This window comes from Lytechinus pictus, chromosome 11, assembly GCF_037042905.1.
Source record: "Lytechinus pictus isolate F3 Inbred chromosome 11, Lp3.0, whole genome shotgun sequence".
Classification (NCBI taxonomy): domain Eukaryota; kingdom Metazoa; phylum Echinodermata; class Echinoidea; order Temnopleuroida; family Toxopneustidae; genus Lytechinus; species Lytechinus pictus.
In genome coordinates this window covers 10,039,823-10,065,809 of record NC_087255.1, presented here as the reverse complement: position 1 = coordinate 10,065,809, position 25,987 = coordinate 10,039,823, and the positions used below count along the sequence as shown (strand labels likewise).

Sequence of the window (25,987 nt, the reverse complement as noted above, 5' to 3'; positions counted from 1 at the left end):
CCGTTTTCTTTGGGGACTTCTCATTTAACAGTTTTTTACCTAGACCAATTGAGAGTTCCCTCATTAACTGGTTCACATGCTTTGCAAAGTACAAAATTAATGAAGTTAACTTTCTGCCGGTTCATCAGTTTGTACAGGGGCCGCGGAACGGTTTTCAAAGTGGAAGGGGGGGGGGGGGCTGCTGACCATGCAAAAAATCACATTCATAAAATTATGGTAATTTTTACGTTTTTGCACACGGTTTTGACAAAAGTGGGGAGGGCCTGAGGCCCCCAAACCCCCGCTTCCTCGGCCCCTGTTCTATCCATGGAATTACCCGACTTGCTGACTGCAAACTGCAGGATTTTGCAGTGTACAAAGAAAACGTCGAATCCAATATCGTTTGGAAAATGACCACAAAAGCCGTTATAGAAATAGATTACTTGAATCTGTGAAATCATTAAGTCCAAAATGTTTTTATGCATGTTTTTATTTTGTATGTAATTGTTATGGTATTTCTACATCAATAGAAATGTTTTGACCTTGTGGGCAAATAACGGCTCTTTTTTTTTTTTTGGGGGGGGGGGGGTTGATATTCGGTTGGCAAGCAAAATCCACAGAGTGACACACGAAATGTTGACGTGCGCACAAAATGTGCCAGTCCAGTCTTTCTTTTTGGTAAATGTCAAATATCATAGAGTCTATGTCAACTATTGTATGAGAAGGCCCCAAAGCTGAGTAGGAAATACACTGGAACTCAGCTCTAAGGCCGATTTTTTAGCTCCCCATATGAACTAAATAAATCTAGCCTCCAAATAAAAAAATAGCCGTCAGTCAATTATCCTCATAGCCTAGGGTTCAATGTATAACATACTGACATCACTAAGGTCGAAATACATTCATGACTATGGTGGTCAACTGGTCATGAGATTTGAGCCATGATTCAAAGGAAACAAATATTCAATTTGGCATAACTGAACATTTTTTGCCGTGAAATGTTTCTTTTCCAACAATTCATCGAATAGGTAGGGAATCAAGTATGTTTCATGCAACTTTTTCTCGACCGTGCGCCATTCATATTTTACGAAGAGGGTCTCATAATTATGAAAAAAAGAAGAAATGGATGTTTCAGTTATGAACTTTGATTTCCGAATAGATAGCAGTAAAAGCTAGAAAAATCGTAAAATTGCTCGTCCAAACGGAAATTTGGTAACACCATTTCCATTGTTCTAACTCAGTCATGCATGTTTTATGACCATTGATATGGTTTTTAAATGACAGAAAGAAATCATATATTTCGATTTATACATCACATGAGGAAAAATTATGATTATGGCAGCAAAAACCTTCACCGAATTACGGTTTCGTTTTTTCTGGGGATTCACTATATTCTAACTTCTCAATGAGACATCAAATTATCAATCGATATATGTTCATGTTGGTTCATGTTTCACCATGTGTTCCTACCGCTCAAATTTGGGCGGAGGTACTTGTCTAGGGAGCCAGCTTGCTTTAGCCTCTCCGCTTTTCTTTTTCGATTTTCGCAACCTGAAGAATTTTTGCTGGCCATGATACTTGAGAACTTTGTAGTTGGGCGTGGTCGCCTGGGCGCCATGAGTTGCAGACTGGCGAGTTTGAATTCGCTCCTTGCCCGCTTTCCAGACCATAATGCGCATGCTCGTAACTTCGAGAATTTCTCGGAAATCTCTTCGGGACGGAATGTATGAATGCGGAAATAATAACACGAATTCTTGTAATGTGATCGAGGCGGTCTGATACGGTTATTATCAATTTCCACTTTCCAAATAACTATGGAGCCGCAAGTTATCCCGACCTACAACTAGCTACACGGCGGGTCATTGCTTGCTTGTTATTGGTGTTGAACGTGACGATGTTAACATGTGCTTTGTAACCTATGCAATTATAGGTATATGTCTTAAAAAGAATGCAACTTGTATAACTTATACTAGTTGCATTCTTTTTAAGCCATACCCATACACGATTTCAGCGTCCCCTAGTTCTAACATCAATTTGGCGCCCCCCTCGTTCGAACATCAATTTGGCGCCCCAAGTTCGAATAGCAATTTGGCGCCCCTAGTTCGAACATTCAATCGGCGCTCCCCGATGTCGAACATAAATTTTGCGCCCCTACGTCGAACATCAATTCGGTGCAACCCCCCCCCTACGTCGAACATCTATTTGGCCTCCCTAGGTCGAACATAAATTTGGCTCCCCCAATTGGAACATCAAATTGGCGCCCCTAGTTCGAATATCAATTCAGCGCCCCCTAGTTCATGTAGTTCAAACATCAATGTGGTGCCCCTAGTTCGAACATCAATTCGGCGCCCCCCCTAGTTCGAGAAACAATTCGGTGCCCCTACATGTAGGTCGATCATCAATACGCCCCCCCCGTTCGAATATCATTTCGCCCCCCAGCTCGAGTATCAATTTGGCGCCCCCCTAGTTCGAACATCAATTCGGTGCCCCCCTAGTTTGAGTATCAGTTTGGCGCCCCCCTAGCTCGAACATCGATTCGCCCCCCCCCAGTTCGAGTATCAATTTGGCGCCCCCAGTTCGAACATCATTTTAACATCCCTTCGAACATCATTTCGGCGCTCGAATATCAATTCGGCGCCCCTACATGTAGGTCCAACATCAATTTGGCGCCCCATAGTTCGATTATCAATTTGGCGCCCCCTAGTTCCAACATCAATTCTGAGCCCCCCTAGTTCGAGTATCAATTTGGCGCCCCCCCCCCCCTAGTTCGAACATCGATTCGGCCCCCTTCCCCCCCCCTAGTTCGAGTATCAATCTGGCGCCCCCAGTTCGAACATCATTTTAACATCCCTTCGAACATCATTTCGGCGCCCCTACATGTAGGTCAAACATCAATTTGGCGCCCCTAGTTCGAATATTATTTCGCCCCCCCTAGCTCGAGTATCAATTTGGCGCCCCCCTAGTTCGAACATCAATTTGGCGCCCCAACGTCGAACATCAATTCGCCCCCCCCCCCGTTCGAACACCAATTCGGCCCCCAATTCGAACATCATTTTGACATTCCTTCAAACATCATTTCGGCGCCCTTTTGGTTCGAACATCATTTTCTTTCCTGCTCTTCCTCTTTTTTTCTCCTCTTCTTCCTTCCCCCTCTTCCTCTCTCTTTTCCCCTTTCTCTCTCTTCTCTTCTTTCCTCCTTCCTCTCTCTTTTTTCTCCTTTCCCCCTCTCCCCTTTCCTCTTTTCTTTCCCTCCTTTTCTTCTCTCTTTTTTCTTCCCTTCTTCCCCTTCTTCCTTTCTTCTTTTCTTTCCCCTCTTCCCCTCTTTTTTTCTCTTTCTTTCCCTCTTCTTTTTTTTGCCAAGGGGGGGGGGGGGGGGCAAGGCCCCCTCGGCCCCCCCCCCCCCGTGGATCCGCGCCTGTATAGACCTACATAAGCACGCACTGGCGTAAAATCCTACCATCATAACCATTATTCAGGGAGTGGGGAATGGAACAACAGCGGAACAACAGATCGCCCCTCTCCCCTGAACAATATTAAGTGTGACTCAATGATATACGCCAGTGTCAATAAGCCTCAACCAGACAACCCCTTCCTAATCCTAGACAATCACCGTTTGTTTGCTAATACCGTACATTTTGCCAGTCCATGCCTTCTGCCTATTCCTTATCACTGTTAGTGTAAATATCCTGGACTCATGTCCAGTGCTACACATTTTTATTTTTTCGCAAAGGAGAGGGGACTAGGTGCGTAAACATTTCGAAGAAACTTGAAAGCGAGGGAACGAAGCAACCGAGATTGTCATGGAGGCTTTCAATTTTCTTAAGTGATTTATATATATATATATATATTTCGTGCACCCATTTGGTGAATTTGTGACAATTCGTGGGGAGGTGGTCAGCTGCCCCGTCATTTCCCACCCCAATTTTAGAGCCATTAATTCATGGGTGTAAAACCATCTTCAAAACTTTATTTGCTGGTATACTGGCTACGTATTCATTTCCCTGATGCATTCACTGCGGTTCTGCACTCACGTGAAAGGCACAGGCATAGCCTATAGGTGCTAAGTATAATAGTATACTCCGTTTAGCTAAGTAGTTGCATTTCAGCACTGACTGGTGCTGGCTCGAAGCGATCTTGAGGTACGGGCTTGTGGCGGCTTGGTTTAAAACGATGGCGTCTCCAAGGTTGCACCACCACTGGGGTTGGGTGGTCACCGGGGCTACATGTATCGCCTTCTACTTCAGTTATGGCTTCATCCTCTCCTTCAGCGTTCTTTTCGTTACTTTCCAACGGGAGTTCGGCAGCAGTGCAACCTCAACGGGTAAATATAATAACGTATGTATGTCCTTACCAATAATTATAAATCTAATTCATTTGAGAGAGAGATGAAGTGTGTGTGTTTGGGTGTGAGTGTGTGTGTGCGTGTGTGTGCGGGTGTGTGTGTGCGTGTGTGTGTGTGTGTTTGTGGGGGGGGGGGGGTGATGGGCGAGACCGTGACTAAACCATACGCGAAATTATAGGCGAATCGGTGAGAAAATATGTTATTGTGCAGACCAGGGGTCCGTTGCAGAAAGAGTTACGTTTAAACGCAAGTCAAAAAATCAATCGCAAGTCCCAAATGCGCGTTGTTGATTGGTTGAAAATCAAATTGCGCATGATTTTTAGAGTTGCAATCGATCGCAACTCTTTCTGCAACGGGCCCCTGGTATTGTTTAGGGGAAATAATAGTGTCTGTGTAGGTATCCCGCTACAATAGACAATTATTCCTCCGATCTATGATAAGAAGTATATTTCTGTAATGTACTCTAATTGTCAACTCTTGCTTTGATTTGCGTAGTATGTGTTTCATAATGGTCCATATCCCTACAACTGAATGTACGTAAGTTTGAGCATGGACCTAAAGGTGGTCCGTGGTCCATGCCTTGATCTATCAGGAACGATTCCGAGGTGTTGTTTTGTGGGGGGATCGAGGGGGAGCGGCATCGGAGCCATGCACGTTTGCCCAAAGTTGAGCAAGTTGCACCCTTGTTTTCAAAATCACCCTCTTCAAAGTTTGTAAATGATGCTGGAAGATAGTGAAACATATAGCAAAACTGGTCGGCGACGAAGCCATACACGAGCTTTTTTCATGAAAGCAGCCAGCCGGCCAATGAACATAATGCAGGCGCGTATATGCCGCGGGATGAAAACAACTGCATTGAATTTGGTCAAAATTCATAGACAATTACCTACATGGTCTTAGTTTAAAAGGCAGAGCGAAATATATGTCATTTAAGCAACGGGAAACACGCAGCTCGTGAATCCCGCCACGACCATTATCATCATCTTATTATTACATTGATGGTGGAATAGCTTTTTGAATATACAGTGCGTATATATAAAAAAAAGTTTACACTTTGAAAAAGACCTGGGAATTAAAAAAATACATAACATGTTGGTATTTTTTCGCATATAATATTGGGTTTGGGTCTCATCTATCCAATGAAAGTAAAAGTTTTGACAGAATGTTACACTTGAGTGAGCACTGTCTATTTTTTTAAAGCTCGCAGAAATCTGTTTGCGCAGAAATGCTCGTTTTCACGCTGTGTCAAGTGGAAAGGGCGAAATCAAACTCACCCTGCGAAACATTTCTCATACATTTCCCTTGCACGTTTAGTCAATTGAAATTAAACGGATACAATCAAGCACTTTGTAACAATTTTGCCCCCCAAATTGAAATTTCAACACTTAGTAAGCACAACCATTACCCTTTTTGTGCCAGCTGGATCTGATGACATAACTGAATCTGAACAAAAGTTCATATCAGACATTTCCACTTTTTTAAACTAAGTTTTTATAATTTAAAGAAATTTAAATGAAAATCAAGCCCTAGCCATTCCATGTAAAGTACAGTTTAGTGTAAAGCAAATATCGTCACGATGGCCTCGGTGTGTGGGGGAGTGGGGTGGGGCGCAATCACTGGCGTAACAGGCGGGGGGCAGGGGGGGGGGCAAGTTTCCCCCCTCGCGGATTCCACCGGGAAAATAAAAAAACGGGAAAAAAGGAAAGGGAGGGGGGAAGAAAGGGAAGGGGGAGGAAAAGGGAAAAGGAAAGGAGGAAAGGGAAAATCAAAAGAAAACGAAGAACTTATTATTTTGTTTAATGGAAAAGGAAGAAAAGCGGGAAAAGGAACGAAAGAAGAACATTTGAGAAAAAACAAATCATTCCAAAATAGGTAAAATAAGTAAATCAATAGCATGATGGGAAATAAATTTAAAGATGAAAAAGTCGCAAACAATAGCGGGAAATGAAGGTAGAATTAGTCAAAAGCTAAATTGGTAAACAAAGAAGAACAAGAAAAAAAAACACTTAATAACACGACCGTGCTGCCCAGGATTGAAAATAAAGAGCGGTAAGAAAGATGGACTGCATGCATACAACATTTTGCTATAATGCAAAAAAGCTACCAGGGCTTTGCCCCGGACCCCACGCAGTAGGGACTCCTCATAATAGGCCTAACATTCAAATGGCTCTATAACGCCCCCCTGTAGGGACCCCTCCTACATTAAGCTTTTCGTTCAATCACTGGCGTACAGGCGTGGGGGGGGGGTCTTGGTTTCACACCGAAGGGGAAATACAAGAAATAAAGAAGACAAATTAATGAAACGAATGGAAATAATAAAATGTGTTATTTGCTGAATATAAAGGGAAAATCTATCACATAATTTGAATTTAATTTCAATAGGCAATTATTTTTTTTCCACCTTGCTTCGCTCGCTGGCGACTTTTTACAAATTTTCACACATCGCTATGCTTTGCTCCCTCAAAATATTTGGTTTATTACGCAACTGGGTTGAATAAATGTGTTGTGTAAAAGCTATATCCTGTATATACCCGCGCTTTGATTAAAAATAGCGGCCATCTGCGGGGTTTAAATGGCTTTGATTTCAAGAAGTTCCGGGGGCTCCGCCCAGGACCCCAACCCCATAGCACCGCCGTATATGAGTATGGAAGGGTTTAGCCATGGCCCCTAAAAGTTCTGCAACCAAAAAAAAAGAGGAAAGAACAGCACAGGATTCGAATCTACATAAGCTTTGTAATATGATTTTATTTACTGAATATAATGTCAAAAATATAGCAAAGTTAGATTCTCATGAAAAGACGATTTTTTTTTCGCTCGCTTCGCTCGCTCGGGATTTATAAATTTATTAAGCAGTTTTTTTATTACATGCACCATACTGCGCCCTTTGTATTTTTTTTTTTTACTCTTCACGCTACTGCCGCAAAAATTCATGTTCACAGTGGCGTACAGACCACAAAAAGGAATGGAAAGAGAAAAGATTGAAATATATTCTCTGGATATCATGTCAAAATCTATCACAAAATTGAATTTTTGTATTAAAAATGTCAATTATTTTGCTTGCTCGCTCGCTTTGCTCCCTCGCAACATTTTTTGTTTAAAGATAAATTCAGCCTGATACGCAATATCTGTCCCTCTCAAAATAGTCGCCTCATTACACCAAAACGCCTGTTTATATGACCAACTCACACTTGTACGAGGTTACGGTATGCTATATGACCAACTCACACTTGTACGAGGTTACGGTATGCTATATGACCGGGAAATTTTTGGCTCTTGCCCCCCCCCCCCCCCCCCTGCCCACCGACCCCTGTTACGTCGCTGGGCGCAATGCGCTCTTTGAAGTGTTTTGGGCAAGGAAACAAGTTAAAAAATGGTAAAAGATATCTTCAAATCAATTTTACTAGCTAAATTCCACGTGTTCTTCCTGATGAAGGTCTACTTTTATTCGCATAACTATTTTAACGTTCTGCGCAAATCATTTTTCACTAACTTTACAAAAGTAAGTGGTGCTCACTCAAGCGGAAATATTTTTCGACAGTTATATCGTAATTTGCTTAAATGGATCTCTTCCAATTTTAAAATGTGGTAAAATCTTCAGGATATTACAAATGTATAATTCTACAGGATTTTTCTAAGTGTACACTTTTTTGATACGCACTGTATATTACGAAAATGTTTCATTTTAGTTGTACAAAACATGAGCAGGTTTGTGTATTGTTCAACCACATTTTTTTCGATTTCCTTCAATCGTCTGCTATTTATCTTCTAGCTTCAGCACTGCGACTTGTCTCGTAAGTAGATAGGCACATGTCAGAATGAACAAATCTGCCATGTCAACGAATCTGTTCAATAGTCGCTTCTGTTTTTCTGGAATTGCGTTCTGGTGACCCCCCCCCCCCGATATATGTCAATAAATAATTCACGTCCAAAAGTTTTTTGAACATGCAATTTGGCAAAATGTAAGTTAAGCAAACGTGATCATTGCCGATGTTTACTTTTTAAATGATTCTTCTCCAAATGTCTTCTTTTTTTATTCTTGCCAAAATGGCTTTGGATGTGACAATAATTGTATCGATTGTATATTAAAGATAAAGTCCACCCCAGCAAAATATTGATTTGAATAAATAGAGAAAAATCAAACAAGCATAACACTGAAATTTTCATCAAAATTAGATGAAATCATATAAGATAAGACAGTTATGGCATTTTAAAGTTTCGCTTATTTTTCACAAAACAGTGATATGTACAACTCAGTGACATGCAAATGAGTCAGTCGATGATGTCCATCACTCACTGTTTATTTTGTTTTTTATTGTTTGAATTATACAATATTATTATTTTTACAGATTTGACTAAATAATTTAGTATTAAACAATGCTAATTCCACATGTTCAGGGAGGAATCACTGTATCCCTTGACAATGAGGAGAAAATAAGAATATTTCGTATTTCATATAATATAAGAAATAGTGAGTGGATGACGTCATCAGTCTCCTCATTTGCATACCAGGATATGCATATATGTGAAATTAAGCGAAACTTTAAAATGTCATAACTTTCTTATTTTGCATCCGATTTTGATGAAATTTTCAGTGTTTTGCTTGTTTGATTTTTCTGTTTTTACTCAAATCAATTTTTTGTTGGGGTGGACCTGTCCTTTAAGTCAGTTTGACTATCCATATCCATGTTAAAGGAGTAATAAATCCATGTATCATGCAACCATGGTACGTAAATAGCTGTTCGTTTACTGTTTTGTCTGAAAATTCTGTGTGGCATGTCATCGCAGAACCAACATTAAGTTACCAACATTAATTTTATAGATTTTTGCTGAGCATGAATTAAGACATCCCAGGCTTTAAAAAGACGCAATTAGCCATCACAGGTTCTCGATCAAACAATAATGAGTAACCAAATTACATGAAATCATAATTGTTTCATTTTTTCATACATGTGTGATAAAATACATGTATGCCGCAGCAATAATTAACTAATGCACTTAATCAGTCGTCAATCCAATTGTTTTAGATAAATTTAAAATAAATAAATAAATCTAAAGTTAAACCTAAATTTTATATAATGAAATGCAATTGTATGAATATTCATGAAGACATGCCAAGAACTGTTTAACCAAAATAATGCAAACACCTATAGTTCATTAACTTTGTTATTTATTATCAGATTGTGATAACATTTTCAGCATATTGCTCTGTAAATTTTACGATTTTTATCAAAATATAAATACTTTTAGCCTGGAGCATCCCTTTAAAGGTCAAGTCCACCCCAGAAAAATGTTGATTCGAATAAAGGGTGAAAAAATAAAAACTACCACAATTTCATTAAAATCGGATGTAAAATCGGATGTTAAGCCATTTTAAAGTTTCGCTTATTCTTCACTAAACAGTGATATGCACAACTCAGTGTCACGCAAATGAGTCAGTCAATGATGTCAATCACTCACTATTTCTTTTGTTTGTTATTGTTTGAATTATACCATATTACATTTTTAAAAACACATTTGACAATAAGGGCCAAGTTGACTGAGCCATATAGTATTAAACAATGCTAATTCCACATGTTCAAGGAGGAATTAATTGTTGTTTCATTTGACAATGAGGATAACATTAGAATGTTTCATTTACAACCAAACCGGATCATTGAATTTGATTCCCGTCAAACAGAACAAATTATAAGTTAATGAATTATAAATTGACCGAACCAACACAATTTTACTTGAAGTAGACCTTCGACGGCTTGGATACCCCACAAGCGCTTGGCGGAATACATTATTCACATAATGAGATTTAAAAAGGGAATTTCAGGTAATATATATAATATTTATTTTTCTATAACGATCTGTTATTCATTTCATCGGCTCAAAATTTGTAACACCACTTAATGAAATACAACTCATTTTCTTCCCGGTAGTCACTTATTACAGTGAGTGTTTTTTAAAATAAATTTCTAAAGCAAACTTAATACGAAAATTGTCTAGTCTAAAGTTGAAAGAAGATGGCTTTTGCTTCTAATAGCCAACATAATTTCAAGTCTTTTTTTTCCAATGCTACGTCTAGGCCTATAATAGGCTACATTGCACAATTATATATGAAATAGGCCTAGTTTCGTCAGGTGCAAGCTTATGCGATTATCCAAGCATATTTTGTATGACAAAAATATGCCTAAACCATTTAAATGATAAATTAAACAAAATCGAAGTTCCTGCGAGAACAGCGTAATAATTTCATTTATATCGATACCATAGAGCCAGATAACTCAAAATCCTTTTTAGGGCGATTCCACACTAGAACTTCAAAAATATCATAAATTTCAACATGCTTTCAATAAGTCATAAGTGGTGTAATATTTTACTATGATACCTAAATTTTATGAAAATTATGAGTTTTAATCAAAAGTGAAATCAGAAAAAAAAATTTAGGAGGGAACAATGGAATTTTCAATTTTCAATAATTTTGCTAGTTAAAGAATAAAGTACAAATGACTGCCTGAAACAATTATTGACAAAGCACGAGAAGATTGAAAATATTGCAGGTCAATGGAATAATGTGTCATTGATGGTTCCAAATAATACCTACAACATTTTCATGATCCATAATAGGGGCAGCCTTGATTTTTCCGAACCTATTTTTGGCAATGTCCCGGACGACACATAAAGATGCAAAAGTTTATCCTACAATTTTATTTTTGATGATGCAATGTCACAATATCAGTTTCTCTTTCTTTGACCCATGGGTGATCGATTTATCCCATAAGGTTCTAATCACTGCCCGTCATTTTTCAATAATTTAAAAAGTAAAAGTTGTCCCGGACGACACACAATATATAATGCATTTAATTGCAGGATTTGGATTCAGAAACTATAAATAGTAGGCTTATTCTAATTCAAGTAATTGATTTGACATAAAGTGAACTAAAAAAATACTTTTTATCTCCATAGAACATGAAATGGGTGATTCTAACCATTTTAATTTATTTCATGTAGGTGTATTCTTTTGTGAATCCCTTGAGCTAAACTGGTGATTTTCACTGGTCAGAGCAGGTTAATTTCTTTGTCACTGAGCATAAAAAGAAAACCTTTATAATTGATTCACCCTAGCCTGGAAGATGACTTCCTCTTGCATGCTAATGTGGAATAGACGTAAAAAATACATATCAATCAACTATTTGGACTTCCCTTGATGATCACTAATTTTTTTTATATACAGTATTGAAACTCCTTACTTTTTTCAAGTTGTAAAAAAAATCTGGAAAATAAGACAAACCATGTTGTAAAAAAAAATCTGGAAAAAAAGACAAACCATATGGTTTCATGAAATGCAGAAAGGTTTGAAAAAGTAGAACCGCATTTCTTTAGAAAAAAATATTTTGTGGAATTACAAGTGACAGCTGTGACATATATCATGTATATATACATTTTATATGAAAAATTATAACATTTTAGCTCCATAATTTACAGTTTCATTCATTCATTGATTAAATAATGTATTGGAAATCATCAATTAATTAAATAAAATATAACTTCACACACAATCTCAAGTTTTTCAGCTCGTAAAAATGCTGCGAACCCTTGTACATTTCCCATCTTAAAAAAAATGATGACATATTGCTCCCGATTGTATATATTGAGGTTACTTAATTATATTGTCCTTAATGATTACTTATTAAAAGACTTTTCATTAAAAAGGAAGAATTTAGGGTCAATGCTCCCCTTTTGATTGATAAAAGTTCATTGTTATATTCAGACTGCCCAGTACAACACGCAAGTGCCTGTACAACACACAAGTGTCCCGTACGACACACAAGTGTCCTGTACGACACAGAAGTGTCCTGTACGACACACAAGTGTCCCGTACGACACATTATTTTGTTTATGATATATTGACAGAACTATTCAGCAAATTGCGGTTTCTAACATAATGAATGTCTTTAGTTTGATAGGACTATCATTATCATCAGCCAAATAAAGTGATTGAAGAATTCAAAGAGACATAAAGTAAGAAAGTTTGGCTTCAATTTAGAGATTTCTCGTACGACACATTTTGAGTGTCCCGTACGCCACAATGTTCTCGAAAATTGTAATTTGCTTTATTTATTCATGAATGTTTATTTTGCTTTCTTTCATACATGTAGATATGTTTGTTCTTGGGTAATTGAATATCAATTTGAGTTCAGTTTCTATGAAAATTATCTGTCCAACTCACAGACTTTAGAGTACAAACTGGAGGTTTCGAAAAAAGCCACTTTTTCTGCGTCCGTACGACACATTACTATTTGAAATCTGTATTACACAGGATGTGAATTCAAGTCATGTTAAGTCTTGGTTTTTCTAACAATCTGGTAGTACTTGATGATCACCTTTAGTTACTGGAATATTTTTTGTTTTTCTTGTAAAAAAAAATGTCAAATGTTTCTCTAAATGTCCCGTACGACACGTATGGAACCACCCTTTATTGGTCAATGCATGCATACAGTACAAAGGAATTTGGTTTCCATGGTTCTAACGATAAAAATAAAAGATGTAAAAAAATATCAATAATGAAACTGTGAATTAAAAAACAAATATTCATGTATGTCGTTATTATGTATTCACTAATATGCAAGCATACCTTTTGTATTAATTTGGGATATGTTTCCTGTTATGTAACGAATGTATCTGATTTATGAATACAGACGAGTACAAATTAGTAACAGTGATATTTCGACCACACACCGTCGGAGTAAGAGTGTATACTAAAACAACATTTATCTTTAATATTAATACACCACAAAACACATTGTCAACATGAAGGGCTCCCGGGGGGGGGGGGCACTCAGTATATAATGCATAGTGGGTATTTGCCGCGGAGGGGACCCCCATTTTCACACTCAAATTTCCATTCCAAGGCATAGCATTTTTGTCTTATTGAGAAAAAGATTAAAGAAAGCCGCTCCAAGGCATAGCACTTTCTTCTTATCGAGAAAAAAAGAAGAAAGAAATCCGCTCCGAAGCTTCGCATATTTTTTGTTACGCCGTTCCGGTCGCATTGATCTGCTGCAATTTTGGTGAAAAGCGGCCGCAGAGCGCTGTCCGACCAACGCCTCTGCCCGAGCGCACCCGGCGGAGGCCGCGATAGCTGCATCATGCACGCATGCCCGTTCCATAGGGATGCATACGCACTCACACGTACGCTAGCGATCCGTTCCAAGGACCCCCGTTTTCACAAACATTTGTAGTTCCGAAGCCCGTTCCGAGGACCCTCCTTTTTACAATCATGACTGCCCAACCCGCTCCAAGGCCCCCGTTTTTTGTCTCGCCCGCGGCACACCCCTACCACTTTTTTGGTCGAGTGCCCCCCCCCCCCCCGGGGAAGGGCTCCGGACATCACGTATGTACCAAATGTTTCGTTTAATTGCATTTTTATCTAATTCAGAGGAAGAGGAGTTTTAGGAGACAAACTTGATTGGTCGATAATACTCTATTTGGGAGAACAGACTAAAGATTATAACAATTAACAATACAGATCAATCCCCAAGTTCAAACCTGTCATATCGGGGAAATTGTTATGCGACCCTGCGAATTTCTCAGTAGCTATTAACTTCCGATCGGAATTTCCTTGAATTGTCGCGATTGGTTTGCAGTTATTTCAGTAAAAAAAAATCACTCCATGTGATTTTAATATGGGATCGATCGCTCAAAACAAACATACGGACAATAAAAAATAAACACGTGTTTCATATTAAACCTCCGTTCCCCTCAAAGCTTAGGTGCATAAAGCGATTACAGGAGCACTGAACTCAGGATAAACAGGGCATCCTAACATCATAGCACATGCCTATTTACATTATGGTAGTATTATCATAAACTCTTTTATTAAGTCATTATAAAAAAAATCATTCAGAATCTAAAATTGTATTCTCTTGCAGCTATTGCTGTAATAAAGAAATTATTAAGTTCCAACTGAAGAACAATTTTATGTCTAGCATCATGTTAGGAATACCAGAAGCTGTCCAAACCGGCTACATTTTTTTTTTCATGTGGTACCAGAAATATTCCTTTTGTTAGGACCAATATTACAGCTTCGATTCGGGCAGTGTTACCTAACTCGTGCAGTACAATAAGTTGTGGGCTCCGTAACACAATTGTTTGCGATGAATTGCAAGTACGAAAAAACCGCACTGATTGGTTCCCAGTCAGTATTTTAAACAGAGTGCGCCCGCAATGACGATCTTGATTGGTCATTGTTATTTACCAATTGATTGCAAACCTTCGTGTTACAGGGCCCTGTTTTGCGTCTTACAGAGAGTTGGGATAGATCCGATCAAGGACTATGGAGACCCAGAAACTTCAGCATGTAAAATTCATGGTTGTTTGGAATATATTCTAGATATGACTATTCATTTGCCATTTTTTTTTAAAATCCAATATGCTCCTTTTCTGTTTACAAGAAGACATCTTGCATATTATCTGTAGTACATGCAAAACTTATGATAGTGATGGTTGCCATACATTTTAAGAGAGGGACCCTTGCATTCCATTCAGAGCCATCGAATATAGATTATTTGACTGTTTTCTCTATCCAACCCACCTTGTTTGCTTCCTACGTGTCATACATGTGAGACATGTAGTTTGCTTCCATCCAACGTGTTCATTATTCACCTGTAAATTCGAATGTCAAAAGATCTGATTGTATTTTCATGACCTTGCCTTTCGTGCAAAATAAGATAGATCAAATCTTGCTCTACAGCTAGTGTGCAAATTGCAAAGTCCTAAATTGCAAAGTGCAAATTATATCTTCCTATTTAAGAACTTTATCATGATTACACCTTTCTTTGCCAGAAATGTAGCCATGTGAGTCATTATGTGGATTGAGGAAGAGCTGGGGAGAGGGGTGATAAAAAATGATATCTACATTTTTTCAATAATGGGGTTCTCAAAATATTATTATTTTGTTAAGTATGTCAACCTATTTAACAAAAAGGTGTGGGGGAGGGGTAGTTCCTAAAATGTTTGAGAAGTATAAGGGAATGTATATAAGATTAGAGCCAGTGGCGTAACTACGGGGGGGGGGGGTCATGGGGGGCACGTGCCCCCCCACCAATCGGCTGGCAAAAAAAAAAAAAAAAAAAAAACGGGGAAAAGGAGAAAAAGAGGGGAAAAGGAAGAGAAACGTAGTGGGGAAAGAAGAAATTGTTGTTCATTATAGTGTTATATTATATTATGTTATATAAGACAAGAAGCATTTTTTCATAACTTTATGAAACATTATTTGCTTAATTGTGTCTTCATTGTTCCTGGTGCTAGCATAGACTGTTTAACGAAATCTGTTGTACTAAAGCCTCCCTTTTTCAAATCAATATACAACAAAATGATATATTTCCTCGCAATTAGAATTATTGTTTTAAGTAGTAACATATTCTTCTTTTTTATGACTACTGAAAGTGATTACCCTATTTTAAGGTCTTAATATAAAACATTTCTTGTTCGTGCTAACGTTCGCATTAGTGGATTGGTGAGATTTCTGCTCTTCATGAACTCCTAAAATCAGTCCTTAAAATTTCAATTTTTTCTGATCTGATTATCAAAATTTTTTAGCTCGCGCTTCGCGCTTGCATCATTTGTTTATTGAAATACGTAGGGTCTTAGTAAATTCCTACAAACAAGCCTTAGAATACCTCTCTTCATGTCTGAATTTCCTAGATTTTCAGCTCGCGCTTCGCGCTCGCAGTATTTGATTAGTGAGATGCGTATGATAATCATGATTACAATGACTTCAAAAAGTGCTTCATGTGTTTAGATGTAATTCTAACAAAATCAGCAAGGATAGCACTAGCATTAGATGACTATGGTGAGATATTTATACTCTAAATGGATTCTAAAATATAATCTGTAGGGTCAATTTATATAATAATTTAGCTCGCGCTTTGCGCTCGCATTTTTTTGTTTAGCGAGACAATTAAGTATCATGATTACAAAATATTTGCTTATAATGTCCATTTTTACCTGTGAATATCATAAATTTTTAGCTCGTGCTTCGCGCTCGCATTATTTAATCAGTGAGATACATATCCGTTTAATGGCACTGCATGTCCTTAAAATATCTCTAATAGGACAGTATATCTGACAACTAAGCGCGCTTCGCGCACTCCCTAAGTGACCCGGAATTTTTGTTGGTGCCCCCCCAATGCCGTGACCCACGATACGCCACTGATTAGAGCATACGGGAACGCCCATATTCCTATCAATATTCTCTAATACCCACATCGAACATGATTTTGAATAAATACGATTCAACTTTCAAAGTCTTCATACAGGGAAAGAAAGTTATTACAAATGCAGCATTTCAGTCTTACAAATCAATGCAATTACAAACAATTGTCAGATATGACTATTTATGTTTCAAATAAGTCATCCCTGCAAAATCAACTAATCAAAATGACTAGATTTGTATCCAGCTAGTTGATAATGATATATCTCGTCATATAACTTATAAATATATAACAACAATATAAAACCATTTTTTTTACACTGCAAAGAATGACGAAGTCACGTTTTTAAGGTCTTCCCCGAAGTAAAGTACCCTGGTGGGTGTTTCATAAAGCTGTTCGTAAGATACGAATGACTTTACGCACGACTGGTAACCCTTTCTCATGCCAAGTGATATACCCCTATAATATAATTAGGATCTAAGATCATGTTCCAGTCGTGCTTAAAGTTGCGCGTAACTTCGATCAGCTTCATGAAACACGCACTTGGTACCGGCATTCTCTCTATTTACAGAACAGAGGGTAACAATCTCACTTCAAACGGTGCGCTTTACTAATATGTCTAATATCAAGGCGATAATGACACTCCAACCCGATAAATATAATACCAGAATGCTTTGATGTCGACTTTATGTTCAACATTATGAGGCCGTATGTTTTCTAACATCGGCAAACTTTGTCCTGAAGGTCCAGCATAAAGGTATTATTTAGTAAAGAGTACTGAACTTTGATTAGGCTGTATTAAATGTTATTCATGTGGATGAAAGTCACGTTTCTCCGGGTGTGAATTTTATGGGCTTCATTTTTATCACATATCACAGACAGAGGTGACAAGTAAAAACTTGTGGCTCAGATTTTTTTTTTAAAAGCCAAATCATTATTAGCCTATGCATTTAATTCTAAAAGGAATAGGGGCATGATGGCCACCCTCAACACTTTGCGCGATATTTCTGAAACGCTAAAAGATAGAGCCGAAAAATTCTATGACTTTCTTCTTCGAAGTCTCGCACAACTTTTGAAACCAATACGCGACGTACATGTATAGTGTTGCAACGCCACGAGACTTTTTATTAGGCAATGTCATGCCGAAAAATGGCTCAATTTTATACTTTGTGTACAAAGCCTGCGGGGAATGAAATTCATAAAAGGATGATTATTTTTCATTCCAATTAATCTGCTTGATTAATGCAGGGATTAACTTAGTTCTTAAATGGTCTGTAGTAATTTCCATTGAAAAAAAAACATTGAAAAACAAACTTTAAAAAATGAAATATATAATTAACTCTAAAAGCAAAGAAATACATATATACAAATTTTGCTTTTGCTTTCGCAATTTTTCTTTGTGGAAACCTTTTAAATAAGATTAGAAAGATGACATCTGGGGAAAAAAGATATTTGAAGTGAAATTAGGTGTTGAATATGCGATTTATGTTTTTAGGAAGAAATTTGCTTATTTTTGTCATAATGAATAAAAAGTATTTTTTCGGATTTTTTTATTCTGGCTTGTAGTTCATGTGGTAAAGAATGTGCGTGCCAAATTATGACGCAATCACGGGAATGGCGGCCGAGATCAGAAGGTGGAAGGGAAGGGGTGATCATGCCCCCTATTCTTCAATACATCTCAAATAGTCCAGTCCTTTTTAATAGGGTTAAACAATACAAGCAACAAAAACAACAACATCACTAACAAAAGCAGGTGTGGGTCCTGCTTTCACCAATGGGGGGGGGGGGGGGGGGGCGGTGAAAAAATACATTTTCATCCACATTTTCCTTTTCCTCATTTAAATAGTATTAAACAAATGAGTACAAGGTATCGAAATTATACCACCTACGAATTAGGCTAAGTTTGAATTAGACGAAGTGTGTCTTATACCAAGTGTAGTGTAGATCAAATGGCGATTAGACCAAATAGATTTAGTCCATGTGGTATTAGACTATCCGAGAAGTAGTCCAACTCAATATAACATATTTAACATTATTATTTCCATGACAGCGTGGGTGGGATCCCTCCCATTTGGACTATCCGCTATCGTTGCCCCGTTGGTCTACTTGCTTATCGAACGGATCGGTTACCGGGCGGTGGTCGTCATCGGAATATCAATGATCTCGCTCGGACTAATCTTGACTTCCTTCATGCAAAGCCTTGCTCCGATGTACTTCACCTACAGCGCCCTCTTTGGCGTGGGGACCGGATGCATCCTGATGGGGTCTCTGAATCTGATCCTCAAGTACTTCCCCAGGGAAAATGCAACTGGTGGGGTCGTTCTCCCCATGGCCTCTTCCAATCTAGGTGAGGAACATCCAATATGATAATAGCTGGTACTAACGGTGCAGGTTAGAGGACACTCAATAGGTTGTGATAAGTCTCACTGACGCCGGAAAAATCGACTCATACAAAGAGTTAGGATCCGAGCCTCATAACAAAAACTTGTCGTAAGCTTTGTCTGATCAGAGCTCTCCAACGCCATAAGTGCAGATGATTTTTATTGGTCAGTAGTGTTTTCTGAATGTCCGAGGACCGCCACGTACCAAATAATTAATATCTATAAAAAGAGCAAGTAATACTAACATAAGCATTCCTCTCTCTTGAAAATTATTTTGTTTTCAGATTAATTGAGTTCATTATATGCTATTGTAGGAGTCTAGAAGCCTTGATTCTACTCCTTTGCCAAACCGCGCCTAGGAAATGAAATCTTCCGAGTCACTGATTAATTTGTCCCCTATCTTTTGAAATTTTAGGAATGCTTTCGCTAGGGCCACTCACGTTCTATCTTGAGAATAAGTTCGGTTGGAGGAACACACTGAGGATCGGTGCTGGGATGATTATGGGGATTGCTCTCCCTGCTGTGGCATGGGCCCATCGCGAACCAGGGAGACCATCAACGCCAGAGGATACAAAATACATGGATGAAGGGTGCACGGTGAACCTGAAAGCCCAAAAGACAAATGACGCAATGGCATTTGAAGATTTAATGAAGGATATCGATGACGCCAAAATTGACATCGGACAAGATAAACATGAGACTGACGAATGGAAGGAAACCAGGGAACATTGCAATGCTGATTACACGTCGGAGATTAGATTTTACACAAATCAAAGCAACTCACAAACAGACGGGCACAATGCGGACCAGGATGACCAAAGTGGTCAGACTTTTCTAGGTAAGGAAAACTATCATAGGCTGACTGAAAAGGGGCCTAATCAATGCGACAAAGCCATCAGAAATACATGTTACGTAGAAACGGTGTGGAAACCGTCCAGGAGCTGTAATACTCTTAAAGGGAACGTTGTCGAGCACGCTACACCTGGTATGACGAAGCGCATGTTGACTGTCTTAACTTTTCCTGACGTCTGGTTCATGTCCTTGGCAGTCTTCGGCTATGGTTTAACAAATTCCTTCTTCCTTGTGCAACTGGTGAGAAATTCTTTCAGTTACATGTATAATAGGTATTCGACTCTCTATGGTTTAGGCTATACGATGATCTTCCCGGTAAGCATTTTATCTATGAATTCTTTTTCAACCTGGCCGCTTCGGTTCCTTTTCAGAAGACTTAGAATTATGATAACTTTCCCACTTTATCACTGAAGAAAGGGGGAAAAATGCTGCTGAAGTCAATTTGCCTTGTTTGAATAATTGCAACGTAATGGAAAACCGTTTCAAACTTCTTCTAAATGGAAGTGTCCTCAAAGTAGTTCATCCGCAGAGAGAAATTCGTCTGCATTCTATGCACATGTGTTTTTTGATAGTCTTGATTCATACACATTTTTACAACATAACTTGAAAAAAATTAACATTATTCAAACCATATTGGTAAAAAGAAGAGAAGAAAATGAAATGCTTGGATAAAAGCGTACCGGAACCATGTTTCATTTTAGCAAATATATTGCCGTACATTAAATACTAGCAATCAAGTATGCACAATCAAAGTATTGCATTCGGGGACAAGAACAATGCACTGTTTAAGTAGCAACTAGCAAGCCTATTTGTCCTTTAGCTGATGTTGTTTTAGGTTGAATAATATAACACATTTGCTTTCAAAGAATGAAATTGTCGTCAATACTCCTCAGGTAAGGTACATGATGTCTCTCGGCTTCTCTGAAGAGGACGGTGCGCATACAGTCGTTGCTCTCGGGGTCTCTATGTTGGTTGGTAAGGTTACTTTGGCCCTCATATCGGACTACATCCCGTTCCATCAGCTTTACCTCTCTACCGTCGCCAGTGTTCTGGGAATCTCCGTAATGATATGTCTCCTCCAGGCGCCAGGCTTCGCCGCTGTCATGTGCATGATTGTCAGTAAGTCCTCTTTGACAAGTTTTACACTGTAAAAACTGTGGTGTTAAAACTGACACCAATTGGTGTTAATAGAGGACCACACCCTGAGGTGTTAAAATAACACCCTAGAGAATGAACATAACACCAAAGAGTGTAAATGTAACAACCATAGGTGTTGTAATAACACCTATAGGTGTAAAACTAACACCACCAATTAAACACCGGTGTAAAATAACTGGTGTGGTCCTCTATGTACACCGGTTAACACCACAGTTTTTCAACAGGGAAAGATATGGGGTGGGGACTATTCTATTTTGTTCGGCATAATGTCTCTGATATTCTCCTTTTCCCAGAAAATGTTTTCTTTGTTAATAAATTGCCTGATTTACCAGCGTTTCACAGCAGAATTCCTTGACAATGGCGTGAAATACGATAGGTTCCCACTCTCGAGATCAGTGAAGGTCATTTCAGCAAGGTCGGTCAAGTTCAGCAGGGTAATCAGTTTAAATACACAATGATTGGCATTATTCTTGTCCTTGGTCGTCATTCCTCTGGTTTTTTACATCAGAGTAAAGCGACACCGGCGCATTATTTATATTTAATATGTATATTTTCTTCAGTCTTTATATCACTTACACACATTTGAATTTATTTTCAATGATTTTAATAAGATAACAAGAGCTTTGGTGTAGATAAAATGCCAGGCTCCAGGGCATAGATACAGTACAGTGAGTCGAATCATGTAAATCAATAAGGCACCAACCACCTGGACAATGCAACTGGGTCAAGGAAATGCCCAATTCTGTATAAAAAAACTAATAATTTGGTTGACTCCTGCTGCTGCACGCTACCAATATCAGATTATTGTTCTCTTCCAGGTTAACTCATGCAAGGGGGGGGGGGGGTGGCAGTATTCTTAAATAAAGATGTTACAAAAACAACAAAATTAGCGGGAAGTTGGGGGGAAAAAGGAACAGGAAAGTGAGTTAAAGAAAACAAGGAATAAGGAAAGAGCAGAAAAGAAGAAAAAAATAGCAGCAGAAGAAGTGGTAGAAGAGAACACCATAGCATAGGCGAATGAAGAGCAATGTGCTTATAGACCCCAAACGCCCTGTCATTTTAGAATACATGATATTGATTTTAATAAAACGGGATAAATTTTCGTTTCTATCTCTTGTAGTACTTGGGGCAACCGTTTTCAGTATTTCAGATGCCCTTCCTTACTTCAGTCCAAATCTTGTCTTTGGAGTGACGAAAGGGAGGGAAACTGCAGCCATCGTAGCCTTCATGCATGGGGTTGGGCTACTAACAGCCTCAGTTCTCGGTAAGTCCACCCTTATTCTTGTCCAGGTAGAACAAGCCTAATTTACATGGTATTTTATGTTGCTATGTTGTTGGTATCTATGTTAGGTCGGTCAGGCAAGTGGTTTTTAGGAAAAAGTTTTTAAACTCGCGGTGCAGAGTATGAACCAACGTAATCAAAATTTTAATGGAAATGCTTCTATTCACAATGAGACCGATTATAGTATAGTCATGGAATATGAGGGTACCTACCAGGGCTTCGCCGGCGGGAGGGGGGGGGGGTTGCTCTTTGTAATATGCTTAACATGCATAAAGGTGCCTCGGCCGAATGGTCTAAGGCGCCTGATTATACATGGAAAGTCCGGGGTTCGATTCCCGGCCACGGTATATATGGCCGTGAACAAGGCATTTAATCGGCAATGCTCTTTTAACCTGCATTCAATTAAATGAAAATGCAATACACATTCTTGGTTATTAGGTGTACAATTGTATTTTTTTGGATAAATACAAAAATAAACTGCACAATTGGACAAATATTTTCATAAACACTTTATTTTGGGAAAATGGTCTACAGTGAATTTCCCCCCATTTTCCAATAAACTAAAATGGATGTAACTTTAAGAGCAAATAAAGAAAACTTTCTTTTAAAAATTGTATTCCTTTTAGATAGGTATTTCAACTTTTTAGTAGTATCAGACTACTGAAACTCAATACATTAAAGGTAAAAGAAAGTAGTTACACAGCACGGAATAAAATCAAGGTTAATTGTCACCATAATAATATCATATATTTTTTTCGGGCAGACTGGTTCTCGGATTTGCGCGCTCACTAGTTTTGGGCGTACGCACAAGATTGCACGATACGTCGGAGAATAGAATTCAATTGACATCGTCTAGAACTAGATTATTTTTTTTTGGTATCTTTTCCCCACTCAGGTGAGAGTTTGGATCAAACTGGATCCTACAACCTGGCGTTATACATGTGCATTGGGACATACGCCCTCTGCGGCCTTTTCTGCATAATGGTACCGGTCTACCAGAAATGCATGGTCAGAGATCGCTTCGTCATGACATCATGGAAAGGCTGCCAAAGAAGGAAAAAAAGTGACACTGAACCGACGCAGGAAGTTGAAGAAAAGATATAACGTAGAATCATAATTTGTTTAATATCTTCCTGAAATATACACACACCCACACACATCCACACACACCCACACACACACACCCACACACACAGTCATGTGTTTGGATTTATTCAAAGATTTTGTAATATAGGTTAAAATTTTGATCTAAAATATGCTACAAAATAAATATTTTCACCTGACAAAAGCTGCTATTTTCGCACTTTATTTTTATTTGAGCCCAAATGATTTTTATATCATGATAAAGCTGAATATGTATGCTTTGAAATGATATAGGTTTCAAAATAAGAATTGGTTTAATCGGGTCAAGATCACACTTTTCACATGCCAAGTACATAAAGCAGTTTGAAAACAAGAATACTGCACTCTGATTGGTCAAAAAGACCACACAATGGCAAATTCCAACAGTCCCAGTGCCTGGATTCGTGGGAAGGTCACACTTCCCATGTGGTCATCTCCTCAAATACCCCGCGCCTGTTGTTCTGTGAACCTTATCCAGCCAATCAGAACTTTAGATTTCATGCAAGTACAAAATTTCAGAAATCTCGTCTTGTACCTTGGTGGGAAAAGTGTGATCTTGACCCGATTAAAAGGTGCCGCATATCAAGAGTGGCATTGTGAGATAGTACAGAAGTTCAGCTTTATGGTGATATAGATATCATTGAGGCTCAAAATAAAAGGTTTTGCACAATTTGCAAAAGAAAACAGAGGAAGAAAATTCAGTTTTGAGGCACATTTTCAGGCTAGAAATTTACTTCTTTAACAAAATATTGTATACAAAATAAATGACCAATATGAAAGAGTAACTTTTACTCTATCTGATGGTGCAATAATATTTCATTTAACTTGAGGTTAAAACAGGTAAATTCTTAGAGAAAGAAAATCTCACGAATCACGAGATTTTGCAAGGAGGAGGATTCAGCTACGAGATGATTTGGATGAATCTGGCCTTTTTGCTCATTAGCATAGGGACCTGCGGTCTGACTGTAGACTCTTGCACAAGCCTCGATCCTGCCAGTACCATCACCAGACAAACAACCAGATACGGCTACGACTCTTGGCTGTCAGCTCAAACAGCTCACCCAACCATATGCACCTGGCTTATAAAACTTGCTTGACCCTATGCGTCCGGCTCCTGTAGTTAAGATCTCTCGAGCATACCCATTGGCTCTGCTCTACATGTAGTTCCCACCGTCGTCTGCTCCAGACCTCCGACCGTCTGCTTCAGACCAGCAACCATCCGCTTCAGACTCCGACCCGTCTGCTCCAGACTAACCAGACTACCAAAAGAGCAAACCCTGGTATATAGTCTCTTATTGGAGTGCAAAAGATCCAACATACGAGGAAATCACACCACGATCGTCGCCTAGGACTAAAAGTTCATCCTATGTTTCCCCATGGAAAGACATGCAAACGATTATGTAAATAATTTCGTCGCATCTAGATTTATATATTGGTTATCGAATACAAATCAATATTACGTGCAATGCACCACATGGACGCCATATTTCAGGCCATCGTCAAAGTCTCTCGTGTTAACAGACCTAACGCACTTGTGCATTTATTATACAAAGTGTGTTACGGTTGTACCGCTGGTACAATCTTAGATAAGCATTAACTTTGCTTGCCAGAATCGAATATGCATGAATGAAAAATCAAATTTAAGAGATTATTTTACTCAGGATAATGGTAAACAAATAAGTCAGCTAAAACTCTCAGGGAAATAATTATTTCACAAAGACCGTACAAAACATGTAAAACTTACAATTTTCTTGACACGTATCTTAAGTCTGCATGGAATATCGTCAGCTACGATGAAAACAATATAACATAACCCAAAAGGTTATATTCTAAACACGATATAAAACCTATTTCGTGACAATATATATACTGGTTATATATATATATATATATATATATATATATATATATCTTAAAGATTCACGTATTGGCTTCTGTAAGGTAAGAAAATAATGCTGAAGATAATGCTTTCATTGCCAATAAAGACGGTCCTCCGTCTTCTTTAGGAGTTTAACAATGTGTGGTATCAATCGGAGAGCGCATCCTCAGACAGATGTTGCTATGATGACTGGCTGAGGATGCGCGCCCTTCACAGAAACAAATATAGTAACGCTATTTTGTAATAATCACATTGTTACGTAACAGTAACGCACAATCATTTCGAATATGATGACAACCACTATCTCCTAAAGCAGGGTACAGCCATGTGCACAAAAGTGGCACCCGCATATGCTAGCATTTTCATGGCTGTACTAGAAGAGGAATTTCTGTCAAATCATTCTCAGAAACCGACACTTTATGTTCGGTATATAGATGACATATTCATGATTTGGGAGCATCCTGACGACTCACCGGCCAAATTCCACAACGATTTCGATTCATGCAGTGAAAGCATTAAATTCACAATGGAAAACTCAAAGAAGGAAATCAATTTTCTTGATGTATCCGTTTCTATCGACCATAAAACGAACACTTTGAATACATCTGTGTACCGTAAGCCAACTGATTCCTTCTCATATTTGAGATTTGATTCTTTCCATCCAAAACACATAAAGCAATTAATTTTCTATAGTCAGATGCTACGCGTTCGCCGTATCATATCTAAGGAGGATGAGTTTGACAGAGAAGCCCTTATACTAGGGAGACAATTCATAAGGAGAGGGTATCCTCCCGA

The 25,987-nt window shown here is 38.5% G+C and overlaps 1 protein-coding gene across 2 annotated transcripts; it reads left to right on the top strand.

Annotated features, from left to right (window-relative positions):
* The first annotated feature begins 18,573 nt into the window (after window positions 1-18,573).
* LOC129271745 (uncharacterized) lies at window positions 18,574-25,113 on the top strand. Of its 2 annotated transcripts, XM_054909013.2 has the most exons (6): window positions 18,574-18,865; window positions 19,315-19,991; window positions 20,645-20,870; window positions 22,030-22,173; window positions 23,087-23,391; window positions 24,215-25,113. In XM_054909013.2, the coding sequence occupies exons 1-5, from the start codon at window positions 18,676-18,678 to the stop codon at window positions 23,293-23,295; spliced, it is 1,446 nt and encodes a 481-aa protein (XP_054764988.2). In that variant the 5' UTR covers window positions 18,574-18,675; the 3' UTR covers window positions 23,296-23,391; window positions 24,215-25,113. The 2 variants fall into 2 exon arrangements, with proteins under 2 accessions (XP_054764988.2, XP_063962744.1); XM_064106674.1 differs by lacking the exon at window positions 23,087-23,391 and having other exon boundaries at window positions 22,030-22,193; window positions 24,166-25,113.
* The last annotated feature ends 874 nt before the right edge of the window (window positions 25,114-25,987 follow it).